The following is a 23,463-nucleotide window of genomic DNA, read 5'->3' on the forward strand; positions in this document are numbered from 1 at the left end:
GCCCCCACACACTGTGTGTCCCTCCCCTCCCCCGCTGGCAGCCTGTGGTTCTCTCCAGTCCTGCTCCCCCCCAACGCCGGCTTCCCCACTGATGCCTGGGCTCCCTTCAGCTGCCACACTACCTCCCTGCCGAGCTGGGAAGGGGCAGGGGGCTTCACGGGACCCCCACCTTTGGCCTTTCACGTCTGCCCGGATGTCTAAAGGCCTCAAATGAAACTCTACCCAGGCCTTTCTGTCCTGGGCAGGGACCCCCTTCCTGCCCCCGTGCCCTCTGCCCCATTTTCCTCCTTCCCAGGGAAACTTGCCTTCCTGCGTCCTATTCCTCCAAAGCTCTCCTCTCTGCTGGGTGCAGGGCAGGTCTGCCAACTGGCTTTGCCCCGGAGTGCTGAGAGCTGGTGGGCATAGCCCTCTTCCGGAGATGACGCCCTGACCTGGGCCGTATAGAGGCCGGGGCCTTCCCAGGGAGCTCTGCTGGCTCCACACTGCCACTGCCCCTCTGTCTCTGCTCTGGCCAGTCACCTGGGAACTGGGGACAATTCCCACTCACATGGGACAAGGAGAGGTGTGGAGACACGGTGAGGGAAGACGCAGTGTCCTCAGCCCCCCAATTCCCGCAGGGAAGGATGAGAGCCCCTCCCCTGCGGTGAAGGCCAGCTCCAGCACCCTGTGCCCCAGCGTCTCTCCGCTCAGTGACAGCAGGGGCCATGGAGGGCCGGGCGGGAGCCAGTGATTAATTCTGGGGATAGCCTGACGCACGGGCTGTGAGCAGAAGGAGTGGGGAGGTGTCACTCCTGTGGAGTAGGGACATTTTTCACTCTGTCACTGGCAGGCCACGTATCTTTAAACAACAGAATAAATAATTCAGGGCCCGATTGCGGCAGATTGGGAGCGGAGACACGGGCGACAAATGGGGCTGTCAGCGCGTGCCTGGCGCCGCCCGGCTAATTGTCATCCAGCCTCCGGTGACGGAACCATCCGCGAGGGCTGGGCTCCGGCCCTCTGCCCACACCCCGCCCTTCCCTGGTACCGAGGATGCTCCCGGTGCTGCTGTCCCCATCCTGTCCTTGTCACTGTAGTCATTCCGGCCCTGCCCTTGTGCTCAGCATTTTGCATAATTTAAAGGGTATTTCCATCCACCCCTAGGCTGACCCCAGATGGGGTTCATTATCACCCCGTTTTACAGATGAGGAAATTGCGGCACTGAGAGGTCAATTTGTTGGAAGGGCCACGTGGCAGATGCCAAGATCCCCTAGAGCAGGCTCCTGGCTGCTGCCCGGACCTCACTGTTAGCTTGTGGGGGCCCTGGGCGGACTTGATGCACCCATTTTCCAGACGGTGAGACTGAGGCTCGCTGCAGGCTCTGGCTTGTAGCTGAGGCCCGAGCTTTCCCCCACCCCAGCACTGGAACCAGTGAACTGGATTTCCTAGAACACAGCTCTGGACTTGGGGGAGAACAGGGACCCAGCTGTCCCCCCACCTGCCCCTGGTGCCCTCAGTGGCCTTCAGGTGTGCACCCCCTGCAGTCAGGAGGGATTTTGCTGAGGCCACGGCTGGGGTTTTCCGTCACCTCTGAGCCAGCAGCTGCTGATGAGCTTGGCAGGTTTGGAAACTCCATTTCAGCAGCTTGCCAGGGACGGACGGGGCCCTGGGGAGCGGCTCTCAGCAGCCTGGTGTGCGGCCAGGGATTCGGATCCGCAGAGCCGGCTGCTGGCTCTTTTAGTGGGAGATGGAATGGGCTGGAGATGCTGGCGGGTGGCTGGGAGCTCCTCAGGAAAAGAAGTCTAGGCTAAAAGGGCCACCTGCTCATGTTTCAGGCAGGGAAACTGAGGCCCAGCAGGGAAGGGAAGGAGCTAGCTGAGGAGCAGGAGGCCTTCCTGCCACTAGAAGCTGGGCTCCCGTCCCCAGGGCCCCTGTCCCCAGGGCTCCCGTCCCCAGGGCTCCAGTCTATGTGCACCGCTACCCTGCCTCCCTTCGACACCTCCTGCCATCCCCGCATGGCCCAGCCCAAGACCACCCCCTGGATGCTGCCCCCTGAAACTGTCCTGTCCCGTGGTCCCTCTGCCCTCATGGTCATCCAGCACCCTGGAGGGACATGGTCATTTTAGAAAGAAAGATGGGAATTCTTCATAAACTGTAATGCACCATGCTGTGTTCTTATTCTCTTCCTGGAAGTTGTGGCGCCATTTTCTTCTATTAGCACCTGTCCAGGTGGCACCTAGACCTTGAAACTTCCCTGTCACTGGAGAGCCAAGTGATTTTTTTCACCCTTTTCTTGAATATTTCTGCTGACAGAGCTCACGACCACATAAGGCCACCCACTCCACTTTCAGCTCTGGCCAGGAGAAAGTTCTCCCTTTAGCTGAACTGAACTCTGATCCTCATGCCCCGCCCCCGCCCCATGGTGAGCCCCTCTGCTCACCCCATCCCCAGCAAGTTTGCTTCCTCCACACATGATGGGCCCTCTGACAACTGGACACAGCAGTCCTGCCTGTATTAGTGGGCTTTGGGTAATGCTGCTATGACAAGGAGTCCCAGAACAGAACAGAGTCACTCAAATCAGACACATGTTTGTTTCTCTCTGCCATAATAGTACACGATGGGTGGGCAGGAGCTGGGACCCAGGTTCCTTCATCTTGTTGCTCCATCAGCTCCCAGAGGATGGAGGCTGATTGATCTCAATGCCTGTTCTGCTCACAAGGGAAAAGAGGATGTATAGGGGACACATTCCTTTTTAATCAAATGACACGGGAATTAGACATAGTCTTCCACTCATATTGCATTAGCAAGAATGCGGCAATATGCAAAGCCCTACTTAGCTGCAAGGGAGGCTGGGAAGCATAGTCCTTAACTTGGCAGTCATGCCCAGCAGAAACAAGGCAGAGAAGATTGGGAAGGCAACTCGCAGAACCCCACGCTGCCCCCATTTCCTCACGCCAGATGCCCCTGGCTGTCTGGCAGACGCGTCTCATTTTGAGCTGACAGGATCCCGACAGAGGGTCAGGACAGCTTTAAGACAAAGGGCAGCCGATTTTCTCCCATCTGCTTCCTCTGTCCCCACCAGCAGACCAACCAGGTGGTGATACTGCCCTTGGTCACTTGCCACTGGGCTGGTCCCCAGGCTGCCCAGGGAAACCCTGAACCCTGGCGGACAGGAGATATCACGGGTCTGGCCAGGCTCCTTGCCCCTCTGGCCTCAGTTTCTCACCTGTCATGGGGTGACGCTTCTTTGGCCTCCTCGCTGGGCTGCTGTGGGGTCTGTGCCCTGGCGGGATGGGGACACTCCTGCAGCCCACGAGAGCTGCTGTCACCCCCCGGCACTGGGACTGGCACTGCGCTGGGCCTGGTTGGGGAAGGGTCCCATGGTGGCTGGGCCTGCCAGGGGCTTTGCCCTTACTCTAAAGCGACTGCGTTACTTCTAGCTACAGCTCACTGGACAGAATAGTCACGCGGCCTCGACCCAAATGCAAGGGAGGCTGGGAAATGTAGGGGAGGACATGGAGTACTGGGAAAGCACTGAGGCCACGAGGCAGGTGCCGGCCCAGTCCCCATGTGGGGAAGACAGGTGCAGGGAAGGGCCAGGGCTGAGGGGAGACGGGAACCAAGTGCATGCACAGTGGGCTGTGGCTCTGGGGATTGCCTTTTTCTGGGCGTGGGGCAGAGGGCTGGGCTGATCACATGCCTCAGTTTCCAGCCTTGCACAGCCCCTCCCCAGTGCCCCCTCTCGGCCGCCCCTCTGGTTTGTTCAGTGTGTCTTCTTGGCATGTGCTCTTCCGGAATGTGTGCTTGAACCTCTGAAAGACGTCCCTCTGGCGATAGTTTTCATTAATGGGGTGGGGGAGCTAGAAGGCGGCAGGGGGCTCTGTGGTGGGGCCCTCCTACAGGAGTGGGGGCTGGTGGGGTGAGGGAGGGCCTACAGGCCAGCAGCCCAGCCCAGGAGGTGTGGAGGCGGCCCGGGCCACGCCCTGGGGACGGGTGGGGCTGGCGCCCGGTCTGCGGGGTGCCAGCTGCTGGATGTGTGGGTGGCAGGGAGCTGCGGTAGGTCTTGTGCAGGGCGGTGCCCTGACTCCTAGGTCCCCTGGTCTCTCCCCTTCCAGCACTGGCCACCAAACAGACGTATGTCACCTACACCAACCATGCAATCTAGCTGGGCCACGGAGCTGCGAGGGAGGAGGAGCCACGACCCTGTGGACGGCGCATCGGCCCAGGGCCACTCTCAAGGGCCCAGCTGATGTCCAGCCTGCCCGTGGGTGTCCACGGACGTGGCTTGGTGCTGAGGACAAAAGAGCCCCGGCTGTCACTGCTGGGCAGCCTGGGCAAGCCAGGTGGGCGACAGGAGGACGACGAGGGGCTGGCAGCTCCAGGCCACCACAAGAGCCTGTGTCTCGAACCGTTGCCCCTCCTGGCTGCAGACCAGGGGCTTGGGTCGTGCAGGCCCCAGTGCTGGTTCTCTCCCTCCCTCCATCTCCGTCTGTGCTTCTGTGCCAGGGCGACCTTCTCAGTCTGTCTCCAGGCCCCCGTCTTTATGTTCCGTTACCTCTGTTCTAGGCTTTTCTGCGTCTGCTCTTCCCGGCTCTTGCCTCTGCCTCCTCTTCCTCGTCCTCTGTCTCAGCTCCTCCTGCTTTCTCCTGGGTTCCAGCTATGTCACTCCGCTCATGCCTTTTTCTTTCTTGTCCTTGACATCATTTCCGTCTAGCCTTCGCTCCCCTCTCCCTACCACCCTTTTCCAAGTCACCAAATCTTACATGTCACAAAAGAGAAAAAAGGAAAAAAAAAGCAAAACACAAAAACGCCAAAACAAAAACAAATCTTGAGTGTGTTGCCAAGTGCTGCGTCTTCCTGGTGGCCTCTGTGTGTGTCCCCGTGGCCCGAAGCCTGCCGTCTGCCGTGTGTCCTGCCCGCCTGCCCGCCTGCCCCTCCTGCCAACCACACAGAATTCAGTGCCTGGGTGTTTGGTGATGGTTATTGATGACAATGTGTAGCGCATGATTGTTTTTATACCAAGAACATTTCTAATAAAAATAAACACATGGTTTTGCACCTGGGCTCCACATCCACTGAGGGTCCTGCCATGGGACCATGGGCTCGGCTCATGGCCAGAAGGCCGGAGTTAGAGGGAAGGAGGAAATGGGAGATGGAGGCCGCTCCTCGAGCTGGGGTTAGTGCGCCGCGGAGAGGCCTTGGGCAGGGTGGGGCCAGCTTTCCAGGTAAGGGGCAGACGTTGCAGGGCATTCCAGAAATCAACACCTGGTGGTCCCCTGGCCTGCAGTCCCAAGGGAGGGGCGCACCCCACCCCTATGCCTGAGCCTCTCCTCTGCCTGCCAGGAAATCCTCCTGTTGAGCAGTTGGCTTCTGGGGCTGCCACCCCCTGCCGCCCTCCCTGCCTCTTGTCTCCAGGTCCAGGTGCTAAGATGATGTCTGTCTGTCCTGGAGGTCAGAGTGTGGCATGTGTGTCCACGTGGGTCCCTGAGTACACAGTATGGGCGTGGGGTGTGTGGCACACTCAGCCTGCTTGCGAGTGTCTGTTTTGGCTGCATCTGTGTGTACGCCTGATGCCCCCAGATACATGTTTGTCCTGCGTGAGTGTCTGTCTGCCTGTCTGTCTGAGCCCAAGTGAATGTGAGTCCACGTCACACCCGAGTCATGAGGATGCCCGTCCCAGGCCAGCAGGCTTCCTTGGCAGGTTGGGAGGTGGGGCGCAGAAGTGGCTCAGGGGCTGGGCTCTGCCAGGGGTAAATTACAGAGCCAGCGACACCATGAGGCCACAGGCAGCAGCTGGAGCTCAGGCTGCCTCCCCGCCCTTCCCTCCCCCCTCCATGGCTAGCTGACCATGTGGGGCACGGTGGCCAGGGCACTGGAGGGACCCTGGGCAGGGAGCCAGGCGTTAGTGCCCCCTTGATAAGCCCATGCTTACTCCCACCCACACGCAGGTGCTCAGCAAATCTCCCGGGGGTCTGTTTGCAGCACCTAGTACATGCTCAATAAATAACTGGGTAGGGGAGGGAGAGAGCAAAGGGTGACTCTCACCGATCACCCTACTTGTGCAGTGTGGTCCCTAAACCACCCAGAATTGCTCCAGCCTAGTCAGGCAAAATTAGGTTACTGGACCAACAGTGTTTGCCAGAAGCTTCCAGGGCAGCATTGGTGTGCGGGGAGGAGGGGCTGGATGCAGAAGGGGGTACAGCCAGCTCTCTCCCTGGCTGCTTCTCTGCCAGCACCGACCTAGCACGCCGCCCCTCTCCGGCCCCTGCCCTCGTGAGGCTGGGCGGGGAGCTGGGTTTGCTGCGCAGCTCAGCGAGTGCCCTCACGTCTGTGGGGCCTCCATCTAGCTTCCAAGGGGAGAATTACTTCCCTCCGAGCCCCTCTGCTGCCTGGCTCCAGGGAACAGTGGGAGGCCAGTCCTACCCAGGCTGCGAGGGGCAGGCTCAGATGTCAAGGCCTCCTGCGGGGGGAGGAGGTGGAGGCCGTGGGAGCCAGGGCAGGCCACGTGCGGCTCAGACCAGGAGACCAAGGCTGGCCTAGTCCCGCCTGCCCAGGGCGTCGGGGTCCCCTGTGGGTGGGGACACAGCCCTACCCCGAGGGAGCTTCCGAGTCAGACTGTCCCACAGTAAAGTGACGATGGCAGTGAGGTGGGTTAAGTAGGGAGGCTTTGGGTGTGTGTGGCCCGGGCAGCTGAGCCCGAGGTGTGGGGGCCCGTGGGCCTGAGGTGGACAAGAAGGACCAGGTCCCAGCAGGCCTCTGGCGGGCGCACTTGCTCCGGCAGCTGGGAAGGGGGCACCGCTGGCGCCCCGGCCCATCACCTGGAAGACGCACGCCAGCCAGGGCAGGGCTGGCGTCGCACGGGTGGGCCCAGGTGCGTGGTGGCAAGATGCGTGGGCCATTCCTGGGCAGGCTGGCTACAGCCTCAGCTATGAACGCCGGGGTTTAGGTGGGACACCCAAGAAAAGTGCACAGGTGCTCAGTATCTTCAGCATTTCGTATTTCAACAAGGTGAGGGCGTCATGGTCCCCGGCAGCCTGGACAGGGAGCCAGCAGCCCCCAGAGACCATCGCTCTGTGCAGGCCGCGGGGTCTCCGCAGGCTCTGTGCTCACTCCTCTCCGGGCCGCGGCCTCCTCAAGGCCGGGCAGAAGGGATTTGGCCAGTGGACGCTCTACCTCTGAAGGGTACTGTTTTTTACCACCAGGAATTTTTAGACCGGGCCTTCTCTAGAACACTCCGTCTCAACCTCTGCGGGGGCGCCGGCACATTTTCAAAGCTCCTCAGAGGATCCGTTAGCCCAGTGGGCCAGGTGTGGCACCAGCCCTCGGGTTTATGAAGCCGGGAGGGAACGACAATGCCCACTCACGAGCTTGCCTGGGGCTCGAACCCCAAACCGGGCTGTGCCAGCCTGAGCAGGAGCCTGCTGAGCTGCCAGACCAGCTGACACACGGACGCCTTTGCGGAGTTCCTTGGAACCCAGAGCAGCCGGCTTCACAAGCAGGCGACAAACTGGAGTCCTGGGTCCCTTCCAGCTCAGAGGGGCTGGTTCTGAGTTCTGGTGCCCTGTGGTCTGTCCTCCCTTCCTGCCTTCTCAGGCCCCATGCGCACCAGGGTCTTAGAGGGTCTTCTTGCTGCTCCCTCCGCCCAGCCCCAGGTTTCCATCCGCCCACTGAGAATGGAGGGGACACCAAGGCAGCTCCTGGACTCGGAGGGCTCCTCCCTGCCTTCCTGCGTAGCCGCAGGGCTGCCCCCCCAGGCTGGCACTGAATGGCACACAGCACCAGCATCTCACTTCAGTTGGCAAAAGCAGCAATTAGCATCTAATGAGGCTTCTTGCTTTATTTTTAGGTAACCTCCAAGGCCCTGTCTATGTAATTCAGCCCGCCATTGCTAGGCAGATAATTAAAGCATGTCACCATAATTTGCCTTTTTTTAAAATAAAGCCCCATAATTATGTTTTTATTGCGAGTGAGGGGGGAAGGGGGGACGAAAACAAAGAGAGGTGGGTCGGGGCAGGACGTGGGGCCTGGCTGCCTCAGCCAGCCCCTCCCCCTGCGCAGCAGAGCCTGAAGCCCATCCCCGTCCTGGGAGCAGCCACCCCGGACCCACTAACTTCCAGGGCACTTCTCCCCCCTCTCCCTATAAAACCAGCACAGTCTGCTCCAGTGGCACCCAGTGGGCAGGAAGGGGGCAGAGCTGAAGCCGGAGGAGCCACGTGTTAAGGATTCCCGAGCTGGGATTCTCAATGCTCCTTCCGTGTGTGCTGGGGCAGCTCCATACTAAAAAGGTGAATACAGCTCCACTTCCAGGAAGGGGCCGGCTGACTGCGGGGCAACTGGTGTCGGGGCAACTGGTGTCGGTTCTCAGGGCACTTGTTCCTTCTCTCTGACCACGAGGTGCAGAGCTGTCATTTCCACCACTGTTTTGGCACCAGTGAGCAGGGGAGGGTGGTCCTTCCTGGGGCATCTGAAATCACGCGTTCTGAGCTGCAGGCCAGCTGGGAACAGGCAGGGCAGCCGCCCACATGGTTTCAGGGAGCCTGCTGCCCCCGAACATCTTCCAAACTGCCAGCTTTGGTGCCTGAATTGCTGTGGGTTAAAGCCTCAGGCTGCTGGGCAAGTCATGTTCTTGCAACACATCGACCAGCTGGCAACTATACTGGGATCTGGCATCAAGACACAGCTGCCCGGTAGGTGTGGGACATGGGACAGGTAAGTTTTGGAAGGTCTGGTTGTGAAAGAACTTCCCAGATTGCCCTGACTCAAGTAGCACTCCCTCCTCCACTTCCTGGACACCACCACCCAAGCTCCAGACAGCCTGTGACGTTCAGCTTGCTCATTATCTGCTCCCCACACCAGAATGTCCGTCCTCCCCGGGGCAGGGACTTTTGTCTATTTAATCACAGTTGAATCTCAAGGCCTAGGACAGTACCTGGCACATGGTAGGCATACAATAAACATTTGGGTGTTTAGAGACAGTCTTGCTTGGTTGCCCCAGCTAGAGTGCAGTGACCATCACAGCTCACAGCAACCTCAGACTCCTGGGCTCCAGCCATCCTCCTGCCTCAGCCTCCCGAGTACCTGGGACCACAGGCGTGCACCACCACCCCTACTATTTGTTGAATGAATGAGTCAGGAAGGGAGCTGACCTGGATACTTAGAGGGACCTACTTAGCTGTATCCCCACACTCCTGCACTTAGTGCTATCTATGAGTTTCTGCCCAAAATCCAATGGACATTTCTTCACTTGAGCTTCCTAAAACCTTCGCTTACAGACTTGGATTCTGGGTAAGGCTCTGCCACCAACTCCCTGTGTGCCCTTGAGCAAGTTGCTTTACCTTTCTGGGCTTCACATTCTACTCCTTAAAATGAGGGATTGAGCTCTGAGCCTGGGTAAGCAGCCAGCATCCCAGCAGTGCAGAAAGGGAGGTGACAGCTGAGAAGAGTCTTTTGGGACCAGTTGCTATGGCAACTATGTGCACAATGGGGGAGGGGGTGGGGCTTGAGTATGCAAAGCAGGCCCTTCCTTTGGCTTCCCCAGCCCAGGTTGTCTGTCTGTGATTGGAGGAAGACATAGGATGGAGACACGTGGGGGTTGCTGGTGCAGGGAACCAGTGGAGGGCGGGCCTGGCAGCCTGCACTCCCCCACTCCTTCACCTGCCGCTTGAGAAAGCAAAGAGCTAAGTGTCTAAGCTGGATGGGGCCCCAAGGACCATGGCCCCCATCACACACATTGACAGAGAAGGAAACTGAGGCCCAGAGAGTCAAGAGGCTCGCCAAGACTTGAGAGGTTGGCTGGGCATGGTGGCTCATGCCTGCAATCCTAGCACTCTGGGAGGCTGAGGCAAGGTCAGGAGTTCAAGACCAGCCTGAGCAAGAGCAAGACTCCGTCTCTAGTAAAAATAGAAAGAAATTAGCTGGATAACTAAAAATATATAGAAAAAATTAGCCAGGCATGGTGGCGCATGCCTGTAGTCTCAGCTACTCGGGAGGCTGAGGCAGGAGGATCGCTTGAGCCCAGGAGTTTGAGGTTGCTGTGAGCTAGGCTGACACCATGGCACTCTAGCCTGGGGAACAGAGTGAGACTCTGTCTCAAAAAAAAAAGAAAAAAATTAAGACTTGAGATGTCTCAGGGAGACCCTCCCCCATCCTGATCGCCTGCCCTCCCTCAGCCTGGAAAGTTAGGGGAGCACACTGTTTTCGGGGGGCCCAGTAAACACTCTCCCTTCTGAGCTTGGCAGATGCTCCTGCAGGCAGAGGAGCTTGGAGGGAAGGACCCACCTTGTTCATCTGATCTGTGGGGGTGGATGGCATAGGCAGGACAGGCAGGTACAAACACAGATGAGGCCACTTGAGGGGCCTGGGATTAGAGGTTTTGGCTTTGGTCTCTGCCAGGGCTCTGTGACTCAGAGACAGATTAGAGTCTTAGCTCTGTGAACTTACTTCAGTTTCTACATCTGTGAAACAGAATCGTATCTGCTGAAAATGATGTCAAGACCACAAAACCATTGTTGGACCACAGGAGATCAGCAGATGACAAGCCCCCGCCTTGCGTTTGCTGCCTCACCTTCCAGGACAGTGTGGTCCCCTGCGTTCCTCCCCCCCAGACTCTCCCTCCCCTGTGGTTTGGGCTTCTTCTGCCCACTCCTCAAATGCTAGGTTCCCCCTAGGGTTCCAGGCCTGGAGCTTTTTTCTTCTTTTACTTCAAAAGTCCCATAGCCACCTCTCTCATTTAAACTCATGGCTTCAGTGCTTTCCAAATACTTCATGACGGCCAGGCGCGGTAGCCCATGCCTATAATCCTAGCACTCTGGGAGGTTGGGGAGGGAGGATTGCTTGAGCTTTGGAGTTCAAGACCAGCCTGAGCAAGAGTGAGGCCCTGTCTCTACCAAAAAGAAAGAAAGAAAGAAAGAAAGAAAGAAAGAAAGAAAGAAAGAAAGAAAGAAAGAAAGAAAGAAAGAAAGAGAGAGAGAAAGAGAGAAAGAAAGAGAGAGAAAGAGAGAAAGAAAGAGAGAAAGAGAAAGAGAGAGAAAGAGAAAGAGAGAGAGAAAGAAAGAAAAAGAGAGAGAGAAAGAAAGAAAGAGAGAGAAAGAGAAAAAGACAGAAAGAAAGAGAGAAAGAGAAAGAAAGAAAGGAAGAAAAACCCCAGCTAGGTGTTGCAGCCTGTAGTCCCAGCTACCTACCTGGGGGAGGCTGAGGCAGGAGGATCGCTTAGAGCCCAGGAGTTGGAGGTTGCAGTGAGCTATAATGACACCACTGCACTCCATCCAGGCCGGCAGAGTGAGATTCTGTCTCAACAAAAACAAATGAGGCAACTGAGCACCCCTCCTCACAACCCTGTACCCCGAATATTTGAAAAAAAACCCAAATACTCCATGTCCTTCCCCTACATGTTCCAGCCTCCCTTGCAGTTAGTTGAGGCCATGTGACTATTTTGTTCAGTGAGCAGTGGCTAGAAATAATGCCAGTCACCTCTGGACTGAGGCCAGGTGAACCCCCCCCCCCCGTGCCTCCCTTCTCTTGCTGCGCTGACCTTGGAGGTCACATGCTGAGTTGGTGGCATGTGAGTTGGAGACCCCTGGATGGAGGAGAGACTCTGCCAGCCCACGATGAATTGTCTGTGAACAAGAAACAAACTTCCTTTGTGCCGAGGTGCTGAGATTTCAGGGTTCGTTACAACTTAAAGGTTTCCTTATCCTAACTAATGTGCCATTCCCCGAGTGCCATGTTTGTATATCTCTCCCAGTCTCCAAACCCCCTTTTGAGCACGCCACTGGCTACTCCATGTCCTTCCCCTACATGTTCCAGCCTCCCCTGCAGTTAGTTGAGGCCATGTGACTATTACTAATTGTCTGCAGTGGAACCTGCAGTCTTTCCCTAAACCTACTCCTCTGCCTGTATCCCGTGACCCCATTTTGGTGGTCGCAGCCACCCAAGCCAGAAACCTGCACCTTCTCCTAGACCCCCCGCCCACCTCTCATCAGTTGCTAAGTCCCCACCATTCCCTCTGCTCTCTGCCCCCCAGGGCCACCTCCCGGACTGAAGCCTGCACCGCCTCTCCCCTGGATGGCTGTCACCGTCTCCCAGCTCCTCCACCAGCTTCCAGCCCTTGTTTCCGCACTCAGAAGGTGTTGCTCTCTGTCTTGGGAATGGCGTTGTTTCCAAGGAGCACCCTTATCTTCGCCGTCATGCTTGTCTCGTCCCTCTGTATAGATGATGCCTCTTTCCTCTGGCTGCTTTTAAGGTTTTCTCTTTCTCACTGGTTTTGAGCCATTTGACTACAATGTGCCTTGGTGTAGTTTTCTTCATGTTTCTTTTACTTGGGTTTTGTTGAGCATCTTGAATCTGTGGGTTTATAGTTTTCATTATATTTGGAAAATTTTTGGCCATTATGTCTTCAAAAATGTTTCTGTCCACCCTTTCATCTTTCCTCCTTTGGAGACTTACGTTATATTACATGTGTGTGCCTTGGGCCTCAAAGCTGCCCGGCAGCTCAGTGCTGCTCTATTCTTTTTATTTCTGGCCTTTTTTCCCCTTGTGTTTAATTTTGTGCAGTTTCTGTTGCTGTGTCTTCAAGATCACTAACCTTTTCTTCTGTGATGTCCAATATGTTGTTAATCGTATCAAGTGCATTTTTAAAATACCAGCATTGTAGCTTTCATCATTAGAAGCTTGACTGGGTCTCTTTTATCTCTTCCACATCTCCAGTTAAATGTACATTTCCCACTAGCTTCTTGAACATATGGAATGCAATTATAATAACTTTGAATATTCTTGTCTCTTAATTCTAACATCCATGTCATTTCTGGGTTGGTTTCAATTGATTGATTTTTCTTCTCATTATGGACCACATTTTCCTCCTCCTTCGTATATCAAATACCTTTTCATTGGATGCCAGGCACTGGGTTTGACTGCATTGGGCAGCGATTATTTCTGTTTACAGAGGAATATTCTTGAGCTTTGTCTAGAGTGTGGTTAAGTTACTTGGAAACGGTTTGATCTTTTCAGGTATTGCTGTTAAGCTTTGTTAGGGCCAGTGCATTTAGTCCAGGGCTACTTTTGCCCTGTATGAGGCAAAACTTTTGTGCGTTCTCCAGCCCATGCCTTGTAAATCATGAGGTTTTCCCCTGTGGCTGGTGGATCACATGTGAGCCCCAGGGACTGCTCTCTGTCATCAGCCTCCCGTAGTTTCCTTACTGAAACCGGAAGCACTGATCAGCATTTAGCTGAATGCTCCAGGGCCACCTCTTGCGGCTCTCTCTCTGGGTTCTCTCCTCCCTGGACTCTGACCTGGGAACTCAGGCCTCCTCCGCCTCCCTCGACGCCAGCTCAGCCTCGCTGCTGCCTCGCTGCTGCCTGAGCCGCAGCCCCGAGCTGTCTGAGCGCTCAGCGGGACGACGGCAGGTTCGCCTCATTTGTCACCTCACCTGTCTCTTAGGGATCGTTTTCGTTTGTAGCTGAATGTCCACTGTCTTGAGAACCATGGTTTCATGTATTTTATCTGTTTTTTTTTTTTAGTTGTTTTAGACAGGAAGGCAAATCTGGTCCCTTGTTAGGGACTGAGTCTTTGTGTTCCCCCAAATTCATACGTTAAAACCTTATCCCTTAATGCGACGGTATTAGAAGGCGGGTCCTTTGGGAGGTGATTAGGATCAGATGTGGTTGCGAGGATGGGGCCCTCAGGAATGAAATTAGTTCCCTACTAAGAGTCCCGAGAGAGCTTGCTTCTCGCTCCGCTCTCTGTCATGCGAGGATACAAGTGGTCGTCTGCAACCCGGAAGGGGCCTCGCCGGAACCGGCCTGGCTGGCCCTCGGATTCTGGCCTCCAGAACTCTGAGGAACAAATTCCTGTTGTTTATCAGCCCCCGAGTCTAGGGTGATTTGTTACAGCAGCCAGACTGACTAAGACATCCCTGTTACTTCATTTTGGTTGGAAGTGGAAGTGTCCCCCTGTCTTTCTAAGACGCAGTCCCCTGCTCAGTTTCGCCTGGGCTTTCTCACTGCCCTTGGCCTAATGACAAGAAGGGCTAACTCAGCACCAGGCACTATTCTAAGTTTTAAATGTATTGAATTGTTTACTCCTTACAACAACTGTATGAGGGAAGTACTCTCTTTGTTCCCATTTTACAGATGAAGGCACTGAGGCTCCAAGAGGTCAAATAACTTGCTCAAGTGCACACAGCCAGGAGGTGGTGGAGCTTGGATTTGAACCCAGGCAGTGTGGCTCCCGCCCTCGTTCTTAGCCTCCTCTCCACACTGCCTCTCTAAGGCACTCCAGCCGGCTTCCGCCTCCACCATTCATCCCTCCATTCGGTGGCTTCCAATGACTACCGTGTGCCCAGGTCTACGGCTGGTTCCCGGAGACGGGGAGCGAGGCGGAAGGAGGAATTACGAAGCGTGGGCAGTGGAGGGCAGCTTCACACCCGGGAGCTCGAGGAGGGGCCCGCATCCACTTCCCGAAGGAGGAAGGAATAATACCTGAGCCGCCCCTGAAGGTGGAGGGGACGGGGGAAGGGTATTTCAGGGATGAGCAAACGACAAGGTGACAAACAACGTATTTGGGAAGGGGGCCAGGTAGAGATACTGGGAGGACGATGATGAGCACTGCGGGGTGGGAGACGAACTGGAGGGTGGCAAGGGTGAGGGCAGGGGTGTGGGCTACACAGAGCGGCCTGGGCTTTCTTCTAAGAAGGGAGTGACCTGGCCAGAGCTGCAAATTGGGACTGTCCCTCTGTGGATGAAGGGCCTGGCCTGGGGGCTGGGAGACCTGTAGGGAGCCTAGTGCCATGGGGCTGTGAGAGCCAAGGACCTGGGGAGCAGGGCTCGGGTGGATGTGGAGGGTAAGCAAGTGGATGGAGGGGTGAGGCTGGCCAGGAAATCTGGATGGTGGAGCTGCTTGGAGGGGAGATTGAGGGCTTGTCCTTCTAGGTTATATCTTTAAAGAGAATGGGCGTGCACTCTATGCGTCCCTTTCCTCCACCTCTGGTGGAATGCAGATGTGATTGCAGGAGCTAGAGTAGCCACCTTGAACTCAGAGACTGAAGCCAAGTTTAAGGGATGGCAGAACTACACTGTAGTCCAGAAGGACCTAGCTCTGGACTGTTGTGTGTAGGAGAAATCAACTTCTAACTTGCTTCACCATAATATTTTGGAGTCTCTGTGACAGTAGCTTAGCGATTCTTGAACCAATGCACTTACGTGTCACTGATACTCACGCCTGTGTCAGCTCTGCTGGGGCTGATCCTGTGCTAGAGATGACGTCCCTTCTGCCACCTCCAATCCCACTTACCCCTGACCACGGATACTATCGGGTCAAGATTCTACTTGGGCCAGGTACAGTGGCACACACCTGTAGGGCCAAGGCGGGAGGATCACTTGAGGACAGGCGTTCAAGACTAGCCTGGGCAACAAAGCAAGACACCATCTTTAAAAATAATAGTAATTCTTTAAAAAGATTCTATTTTTGCATTCCTTCTTCTAGAACTCATCCTTCTGCTGTGCCACCACAACGCTACCCTTTATTGTGCATTCTTGGCCATGTCTGCATCCTAGACCACGGGCTTCTTGGGGGCCATGTCTTATTCCTCTTTGTGTGGCCAGTGCTACCTCTATGGGGACTCAGCATGTGTCGTGTGGACGACTCTGAGCAGCAGGCATGGAGAGCATGCCACGGGGCTGCTGGGAGAATCCAGTGAGCTCGCTGCATTAGTCAGGTGCGTAGGCCAAAACCACAAAGGACTTTCCTCACTCACACTATCTGTCCATGTGGGTTAGGGGACGGGGCTGTGCTCATCATAGTTACTTGGGGACCACAGATGACATAGGCGCCTCCGTCTTCTGGTGTCATCACCTCCACACAAGGCTTTCTTGGCAGGGCAAGAGAACATGCAGAACTGCACACCAGCTCTTACGTGCTTCTACCAGAGAGGGACACCATCCTTTCTGCTCATGCTTCATTGGTCAAAGCGAGTCCTACAGCCGCATCTAACTTCAGAGGGATGAGGACCTGTGATCCTATCTGCCTAGGAGGGACAACCGGGGCTACCGGTTAGCAGCGATGGTGCCCGCCACAGCTGGGCAGGCAGCAGTCTGGTACGGCACTGAGAACACAGCACACGGTCAAGTGGTGTTTGTTTCTGCTCTTCAGTCCATCATTCAACACGTATTTCCCGTGTATAGTGGGGACAGGCAGTTAATGTTCCTCGTCATGGAGCTTCGGTCAAGTGGGGCAAGAGGGGACAGACATTTCTCACAACAACACACTCATGTATAGATAATTATGGTGTGTAACAAGTGCCCAGGAAGACAAGAACAGGTCCCATGAGAGAGAATAATGGTGTGTGTGTGTGTGTGTGTGTGTGTGTGTGTGTGTGTGTGTGTGATTACGTCAGAATGGGGAAGTCACAGAAGGCCTGTGTGAGAGGGTGGCCTTTAAGATGAGACCAGGAGTCAGCGGAAGATTGGGAGAAGAGCTTTTGAGGCAAAGGGAATAGCAGGTACAAAGGCACTGAGTTTGGAGGGGGTCCGGTCTGGCAAGTTTAAGAAACTGCAGGAGGCCCGTGAGCCTGGCCCAGAGTGACAGGGCAAGGCGGGGAGTGGGGCAGGTGAGGGTGGAGAGGCCTGCTGGGAGGTCACCAGGACCTAGTAGCATGCCGCTGGGAGGCCACTGGAAAGCTCCAAGCAGGACAGGGCATGATATGCACCCTTCATGACCTCTGACCTGTTTGTGTGCTCAGGGCTCAGGCCACAGAATCCCTTGCTTCTCCTATGCTTGCTCCCTGGGGAACTCGTCAGCTCCCAAATGTGTCTCCAGCCCTGTCCTTGCACCTGAACTTGACCCATGTGGCCCCCTCTCAGCTCTGCCAGGCTTCTCCACCTTAAGGCGTGCAGATCCAGACTCCCGACCACCCCTCGGCCTCCCCCTCAGTAAAAGGCCCCACCATCCTCGGGGTCAGAAACGCTGGGGCCGGGCTCCACTGCCCCCTCTGGCTCTCCCCATCCTGCGTGTCTGCAGCTCCTGCTGTTGCCTTACAGTGCCTACAGTGCCCTCCCAGGGAGCCCTCGCAAGCGGCTGCTGGCTTCAGCTCTTGCCCCCCAGCGAGACCCCCCAGCAGCCAGAGCAACCTGTGAAATGTAGTTTGAATTCCTCCTCAGCCATCACACTCTAAGTACACCCCAAACCCCTGGCCCGCCCCGTGTTGCTCCATTCTCCGTGCCTTCCCTCCCCCTTCCTTACCCTGCCACTTGGGTCTCCCTGCTCTGCCCAAACCCGGCACCTCCTTCTCCTCCCTGACTCTGCCATGCTTTGCTGAGCGAAGTTGTCTTCACAGAAAAGCACTCTGACCGCCGGCCTCACACAGCAGCCACCGTGTCGCTGCAGCCCCGAGGCTTCCTTTCTCCTCCTAGATCTCAGCAGTCCCGACATTAGTCACTGCGCTCTCCCCAGGAGAATGGAAGCGCTGTGCGGACTTTGCTGTTTTCTACTGAACTTCCAATGCCTGAAACAGTGCCTGGCACATGGAGGATGTTCTATAAATCTTATACTTATCGAATGAATGAGTGGAGAAAATGACCTTGGAATTCTAGGTGCTGCTAGCAGGACAAAGGCCTCACTTTGTTTTATTGAGCGGGAAGCCAATCAGGGCCTGCTGGCAGTTTGGGTTTCTGGACGTGGAAAGTTACTTTGGAACAGGCTCCATTTGCTCTTTCTTCCCCCCAGACAGGGCCTTTAGCTACACACAAGCAAGCCCAACCCACTCACACTTGTCCCCCAAGGAAACTGAACAGGCACCACAAATTGGAATGCAGATGCTGCAGTTCGGATGTTAAGTGTGCTGTGCAGTCCCGTAAACTGGCAGCAGCCTGGCCTGGCTGCACCCTTGCAGCACTAGAGAAATGCCCTTCCCCAAGTGCACATGGAGGCTGACCTGTGGCTGTCCCAACATGGTGTCACTTTGAAGTTTAATAACCCAGACTCTGGGAAATGATTGCTTTGCCTGGGCCCAGAGCCAGGCCCATTCATTCATTCATTCATTGAACAAGGTAGCACTGAGCACCTGGTGTGGGCTGGGCACTATGTGCCAGAGTGCACAGAGTGGACACAGACCCCAAGGGAAGGAAATTGCTTGGGTCTTGGGCTGGGAGGTGGGGGCGTGGGGACAGGATACTCTCTGAGTCCAGGGAGGTGAAGAGACCTGGAGATTTGGGGAGGAAGAAAGTTGTGGAATCAGGCCTTGGACTTGTGGAATCAGTGAGGGGCCACAAGGAGGGTGGGACTGTGGGATCTGAGAGCCCCAGGAGCAGCTGCTACTGCAGGGCATGTCACATACTCTCAGGACTCTCTCGATTGTCTCCAGAACTTCAATAACACACGCGCTGGGCTTCCAGCTGCACACTGTTGCAGGGAGCGGGTGAAATAGAGAAGGTGGTTACCAGACAGTGAGAGGTGAGTGGAGCAGCAAACGTTAGGAGGATGCCAGCAGGTGGGAGTGACAGGTGGATGTCCTAAAGATCTCCAACAGAACACCCAGAGTGCTCCATAAAAGAAGAAAAAAAAAGATTCTGTTTAAATGCATAGCCATGTTTGTAAAATGAATGAATGAGTGCAAGGAAAACCTTTAGGGTGTCAAATATAAAGAGGGTTCTGGAAGCCTGAGTGTGGGGACTCTGAAGCTGCAGGGACTTCTCAGGTCATTTGGTCATCTCCACAAGCCAGACACGAGTTTCTCAACAGCGGCACGGCCGACACTGAGGCTGACTGCTACGTCCTGAGGGCTGTCCTGTGCATCGCAGGGTGTCCAGAGCAGCTCTGGCCTCTACCCGCCAGATGCTAGCAGCACTTCCTCCCTGTGTGACAACCGAAACTGTTGCCAGACCTTGCCGAGTATCTCCTAGGGGACAAAGTGGTCCAGGTGGTGAGCCCCTGCCTTAGAGGCTTGAGTGTGAAGGGCCCCACAGGGAAGGAGACAGGCTGTGGGCCGTGGTGGGGAACTGTAATTGGGAGCATCACAAACAATCCAGAACTCTCAGAAGGCTACGTTTTTTGTGGAAGGATAGAGAGAGAGAAAAACTCCACTCAGTGTCAATGAGAAATAAGAACAATTTGTCTGTTTCAGCATGTGCTGTAGGTAGGGAAAAAAGCCTTCTTTGAATTTGTAATCACAAGCCTGCCCACACATGGTTTAGGTAAACATTTGCGTTATGTGTATACCCAGGAAACTCTAAGTGGTGCAACTGACGACAAGTGTGTTGGTAGCACCTAGTCACCTGGCTGGCAGAAGCAAACACAAATTCTACTGGGAGGGATACACCTTCAACTTCAGCTGTACAGGATTCCCACGGACAGACTAGCTAAGCTTGAGTTTACAAAACAAAATTACAAAGCACACAAGAAAAGAAGAGATCACAAGTGAGTTAGTAAAAACAATAAATGGCAAAATTAGACTTTCAAGACTTAGGATATTGAAATTATCAGATCCAGAATATTTTTTTAAAAAAATCATGCTTAAAATGCTTAAAGAAATAAAGATGCTATCAGGAGAACCAGGCAAATATGAAAATGAAGAAAGAGACTCAGAAATGAAAATGATAATGTTGAAATTTAAAACCCAATGGATGGGTTAAAGACATATTAGATACAGTTGAAGAGCTAGTTAGTGAACTGGAAAATAGATATGAAGAAATCATTAGCTATAATGTAGCACAGAGAGAAAAATATGAACAAGAGGAAAAAAGACATGGAATATAGAATAAGGAGTTTAACAAATGTCATTTAGGAATTCTAGAGATCACGGAAAGAATTGGGAGAGGCCACAATCAACAATATGTTGATTAGGATTTTTTCAGAAATGATAAAGAAGACAAACCCTGGGAAGGAAGCATAAAGAATTCTTAGCAGAGTAAATAATGAGAAACCCAGACCTAAAAACATCGTTGTGAAAGTGAAGAAACCCAAAAAGGTCTTAAATGCATCTGGGTAGAAAAACATCAGATTCCAAGTCACTCCAGGATGGATCTGTGGGACATGAACACTGTCATTGGGATACTCAGAAATACCCTAGGGGAGGGGACCTTGGGAGAAATGCTGGACTACTGCCAGCACGAGCGGGCTCAGACCATTGTATTAAGACATTTAAAAAATACTATCTTAGTATTCTCTCCAGCTAGGCCTGATGGTCTCACTGCCCAGCGCTGCGGGTGTGTGGGGGCACACTCAGTAAGCTCTGCCCAGGAGCTGTGGGAGGTCCCCTTTGTCTGGAGAGAGTCGGGCTGCCTCGGCAGCACTGCCTGGCTAGCGGGGAGTAAGCCCTGGGCGCCGGCTCTAACCTCCGGGCTTGCTGGGGCCGCTGCCCTCAAGGGACTCTGGAGGCCACTGAGGGCAACCTTTCCAGCCACCAAGGCTTGGAGGCGGTGATGGGCTGTAAGAGGAAGCTGGAAATGGAAGGATAGGGAAAGGTGGGGTGGAGCTGGGGTGTGGGCAGGAAACTGGAGGACAGGGGAGAGGCTGAGAAGGGGAGGGTGCTGAGAGGACTCTCAGGGACACCTCTACTTCTAGACGGCACCCCCACCTCATGCATACACACCCCCTTCTCCATTCTTCCTATGAATTTCTCACCAAACAAGCTTCATTAATTGTCTAATAACCGGATTAATTAAGGACGCTGAAAGTAAACAGCAAGAAGGTAATTTGATCCTGATTACTGTGTAACTGTGGGAGGATGCACTCGTTTGCATATGCAAAGAAGGCTCCAAACAGCGAGAATGGCGGCGGAAGGAAGTCCTTGTGTGCCTGCCGCCCCTCCCGGCCTAGCTCCCAGCCTCCCGCAGACCCTCCTCAGCCCCGCTCAGAGGCCGCCCCAGCCCGCCCTCCGGCAGGCGGCTCCTCCAGCTCCCCCCTCACAGGTGCGTCCGGCTCGGCCCGGCCTGAGCGACCTTGGCCGCGCGTCTCTTCCGTAAGACCCCGTTCTCGGTTTCTCCGTCTGAAAAATGGGCTCATAAGTACACTTGCCCGTAGTCACCGAGAGGACTACGCTGAGAGCGAGTGTGTTCCGTAAGCGGGCCGGAGTTGCCGAGGCTGCGTCTTGCAAGGCCCCTCGAATCCCGCCGCAGGGCGCCTCGCGGCACTGCTCCCTTTGGGCCCCAGTGTGCCCGTTTCTGTGGAAGAGCGGGCCGCAGCGGCGGAGGCCGGAGCCAGAGGCCGCGCCGGGCTGGCGGTGCCCCGGCCCCCTGGCCCCCAGACGCCGGCCGCTTCCTCACGGCGGCGCCTCCCCTGCACTCAACTTGCGTTTGCAGAGCAGCTAACAGACGCATTAAAAAACCCATTTTCGCTCGGGATTGAATCTGACTGGAACAAGATCAATCCGCGGAGGCCTCTGCCCCCCCAGTCGCCATGGAGACCGCGGAAGCCACCCCGGCCCCCCCCTCCCGGGCGCCCCCAGCCAGCTGCCCCGGGTCGGGGTCGGGGTCCTGGCCCCGTCTACACCCGCGTGGGTTAGCTCGCCTCCAGCCAGCACGTAGCCCCTTCCAGGAGAAGTGTGCAAACCAATGTGTTGGGGGTGCGGTGGGAGACTGATGTCTCCATTGAACCGCACCCCAAGTTTTTCGGTTTTGTTTTGTTTTGTTGAGATAGAGTCTCACTCTGTTGCCCAGGCTAGAGTGCCATGGCGTCAGCCTAGCTCACAGCAACCTCAAACTCCTGGGCTCAAGCGATCCTGCTGCCTCAGCCTCCCGAGTAGCTGGGACTACAGGCATGCGCCACCATGCCCGGCTAATTTTTTCTATATATTTTTAGTTTGCCAATTAATTTCTTTCTATTTATAGTAGAGACATGGTCTCACTCTTGCTCAGGCTTAGTTTCGAACTCCTGGCCTTGAGCAGTCCTCCCGCCTCGGCCTCCCAGAGTGCTAGGATTACAGGCGTGAGCCACCACACCCGGCCTCACACCCCAAGTTTTATCCCAAACCACCGCCCACCTGCCAGCCAGCTGTGGCAGTTGCTTGGCCCTTGGGCCTGGGATTCAAGGGACTTCTGTCTCCTTCTTGCTATGAGACTAGAGCAAGTCGCTTCCCACTTCTGGTCCCCCCTGGTCCTGGGTAAGAGCGGCACTAACACCTCTCTGCAGGATTGGGGTGGGCGGGAGACTGAGGCGCCCAGTTGGTGACAGCAGAGAAAGAGTTTCAGCCCTGCACTGCTTGGGGAGACAGGTTTACACGTTTGCAGACTGTGCCAGCCCCTTCCCTGCACTCTCCCCGGCACCCGGGAGGCCCGGGCTGTGGTCTCCGTGAGGCCAGAGACTGGTCTGCTGTCCACAGCATTCTGGGGCCCAGCAGACTCTGGCGACAGGGCGTCCTGCACAAATGCTTGGATATTCAGTGATGAAAGGGGGACTCCACGCTGTAGCCTGGCAGAAATTGGAAACTAGGCCAGCCTGGCTGCTTGGGTCTGAATCTTGTCCCCATCATTTACTAGCTGTGTGATCTGGGGCATGTTAATTAACATCTTCGTGTCTCAGTTATCTCATCTGTAAAAGGGAGGTAATAATTGTACTGACCTCTTGGTGCCATTGTGGAGATTAAATGACTCAAGCATATAAGGTGCTGAGAACAGGGCAGGCACACAGTGAGTCTTCAAGAACGTCTGCTCTTCTCACGTTCATGCTGTGGTTTTAGGGGAGGGGGCAGGCCCTGGCCCAAGCCTTCGTCTCTCCTTTCCCTCTCTCCTCTGAGAGCAGCCTGCTGCTGGCCTCCTGCAGCTTCTCCTTCGGGGTTCTCTTTGGCCACAGCACAGGTGGGCAGAAGTCGCCAGGGTTTCCTTCTGTGTTCTAGAATTAGGGGAACAGAACATGTGTGGGGTCGCCAGGGTTTCCTTCTGTGTTCTAGAATTAGGGGAACAGAACATGTGTGGGGGCAGGGACATCACCCCTTGTTCCACCCACAGCCGCTCTCTGGCCTCCCCGACTGCCATGCCTGCAGCCCCCTTGCTCCCTGGCCCTGCCCTCAGGTCCTCTTGCTGCCTCTGGAGTCCCTGCTTTTGCTCTGGTCTCCAGAGAGGCCCTTCGTAGGCACGTGGGGCTGGGGGCAGAGGGCGTGGGAAGGGGGATGATGGACTTGATCTGGAGCTGGAAGGACCTGGGGTGCCCAGGCCAGCACCCCTGGTGGCAGTGGCCTCCTTAGCAGGCACTGCGATTTTGTGTAACTCAGGCTGGCATGGCAACTGCCCAGTGTCCCTCCTGGATAAAATGTCATTGAAGGTTCAGGAAGGTGCTTGGCTCCCAGGGTCTCCCCAAGCCCACTGAATGCAGCGGTGGGTCCCCAGGCCCTGCCTGCACAGGAAGAGCATTCCCCCCGCTAACCCTGCCCCTCCCCTTTCGCCTCCTCTCTCAGCTGTCCCCTTCCCTCTGGAGCCCACTATGGGACCAGGCTGTTTGTAGGGACAAAGATGCTGAGATGGGGACTCTCTCAGTAGTTCTAGCAGGGGGTGGGCAGTTAC

General features: G+C 55.4%; 1 protein-coding gene across 3 annotated transcripts in view; it reads left to right on the plus strand.

Annotated features, from left to right (window-relative positions):
• Positions 1-5,398, plus strand: part of GRM4 (glutamate metabotropic receptor 4) — a 122,700-nt gene extending 117,302 nt beyond the window's left edge. The window contains exon 12 of one of the 3 annotated variants that reach the window (XM_076003424.1): positions 4,095-5,398. In XM_076003424.1, coding sequence (XP_075859539.1) covers positions 4,095-4,144 — 50 coding nt within the window. In that variant the 3' untranslated portion in view covers positions 4,145-5,398. The remainder of the gene's footprint in view (positions 1-4,094) is intronic. The other 2 variants (XM_020286983.2, XM_076003425.1) reach the window with 2 other exon arrangements.
• Positions 5,399-23,463: the final 18,065 nt, after the last annotated feature.

Source organism: Microcebus murinus, chromosome 5 (assembly GCF_040939455.1).
Source record: "Microcebus murinus isolate Inina chromosome 5, M.murinus_Inina_mat1.0, whole genome shotgun sequence".
Taxonomy (NCBI): Eukaryota; Metazoa; Chordata; class Mammalia; order Primates; family Cheirogaleidae; genus Microcebus; species Microcebus murinus.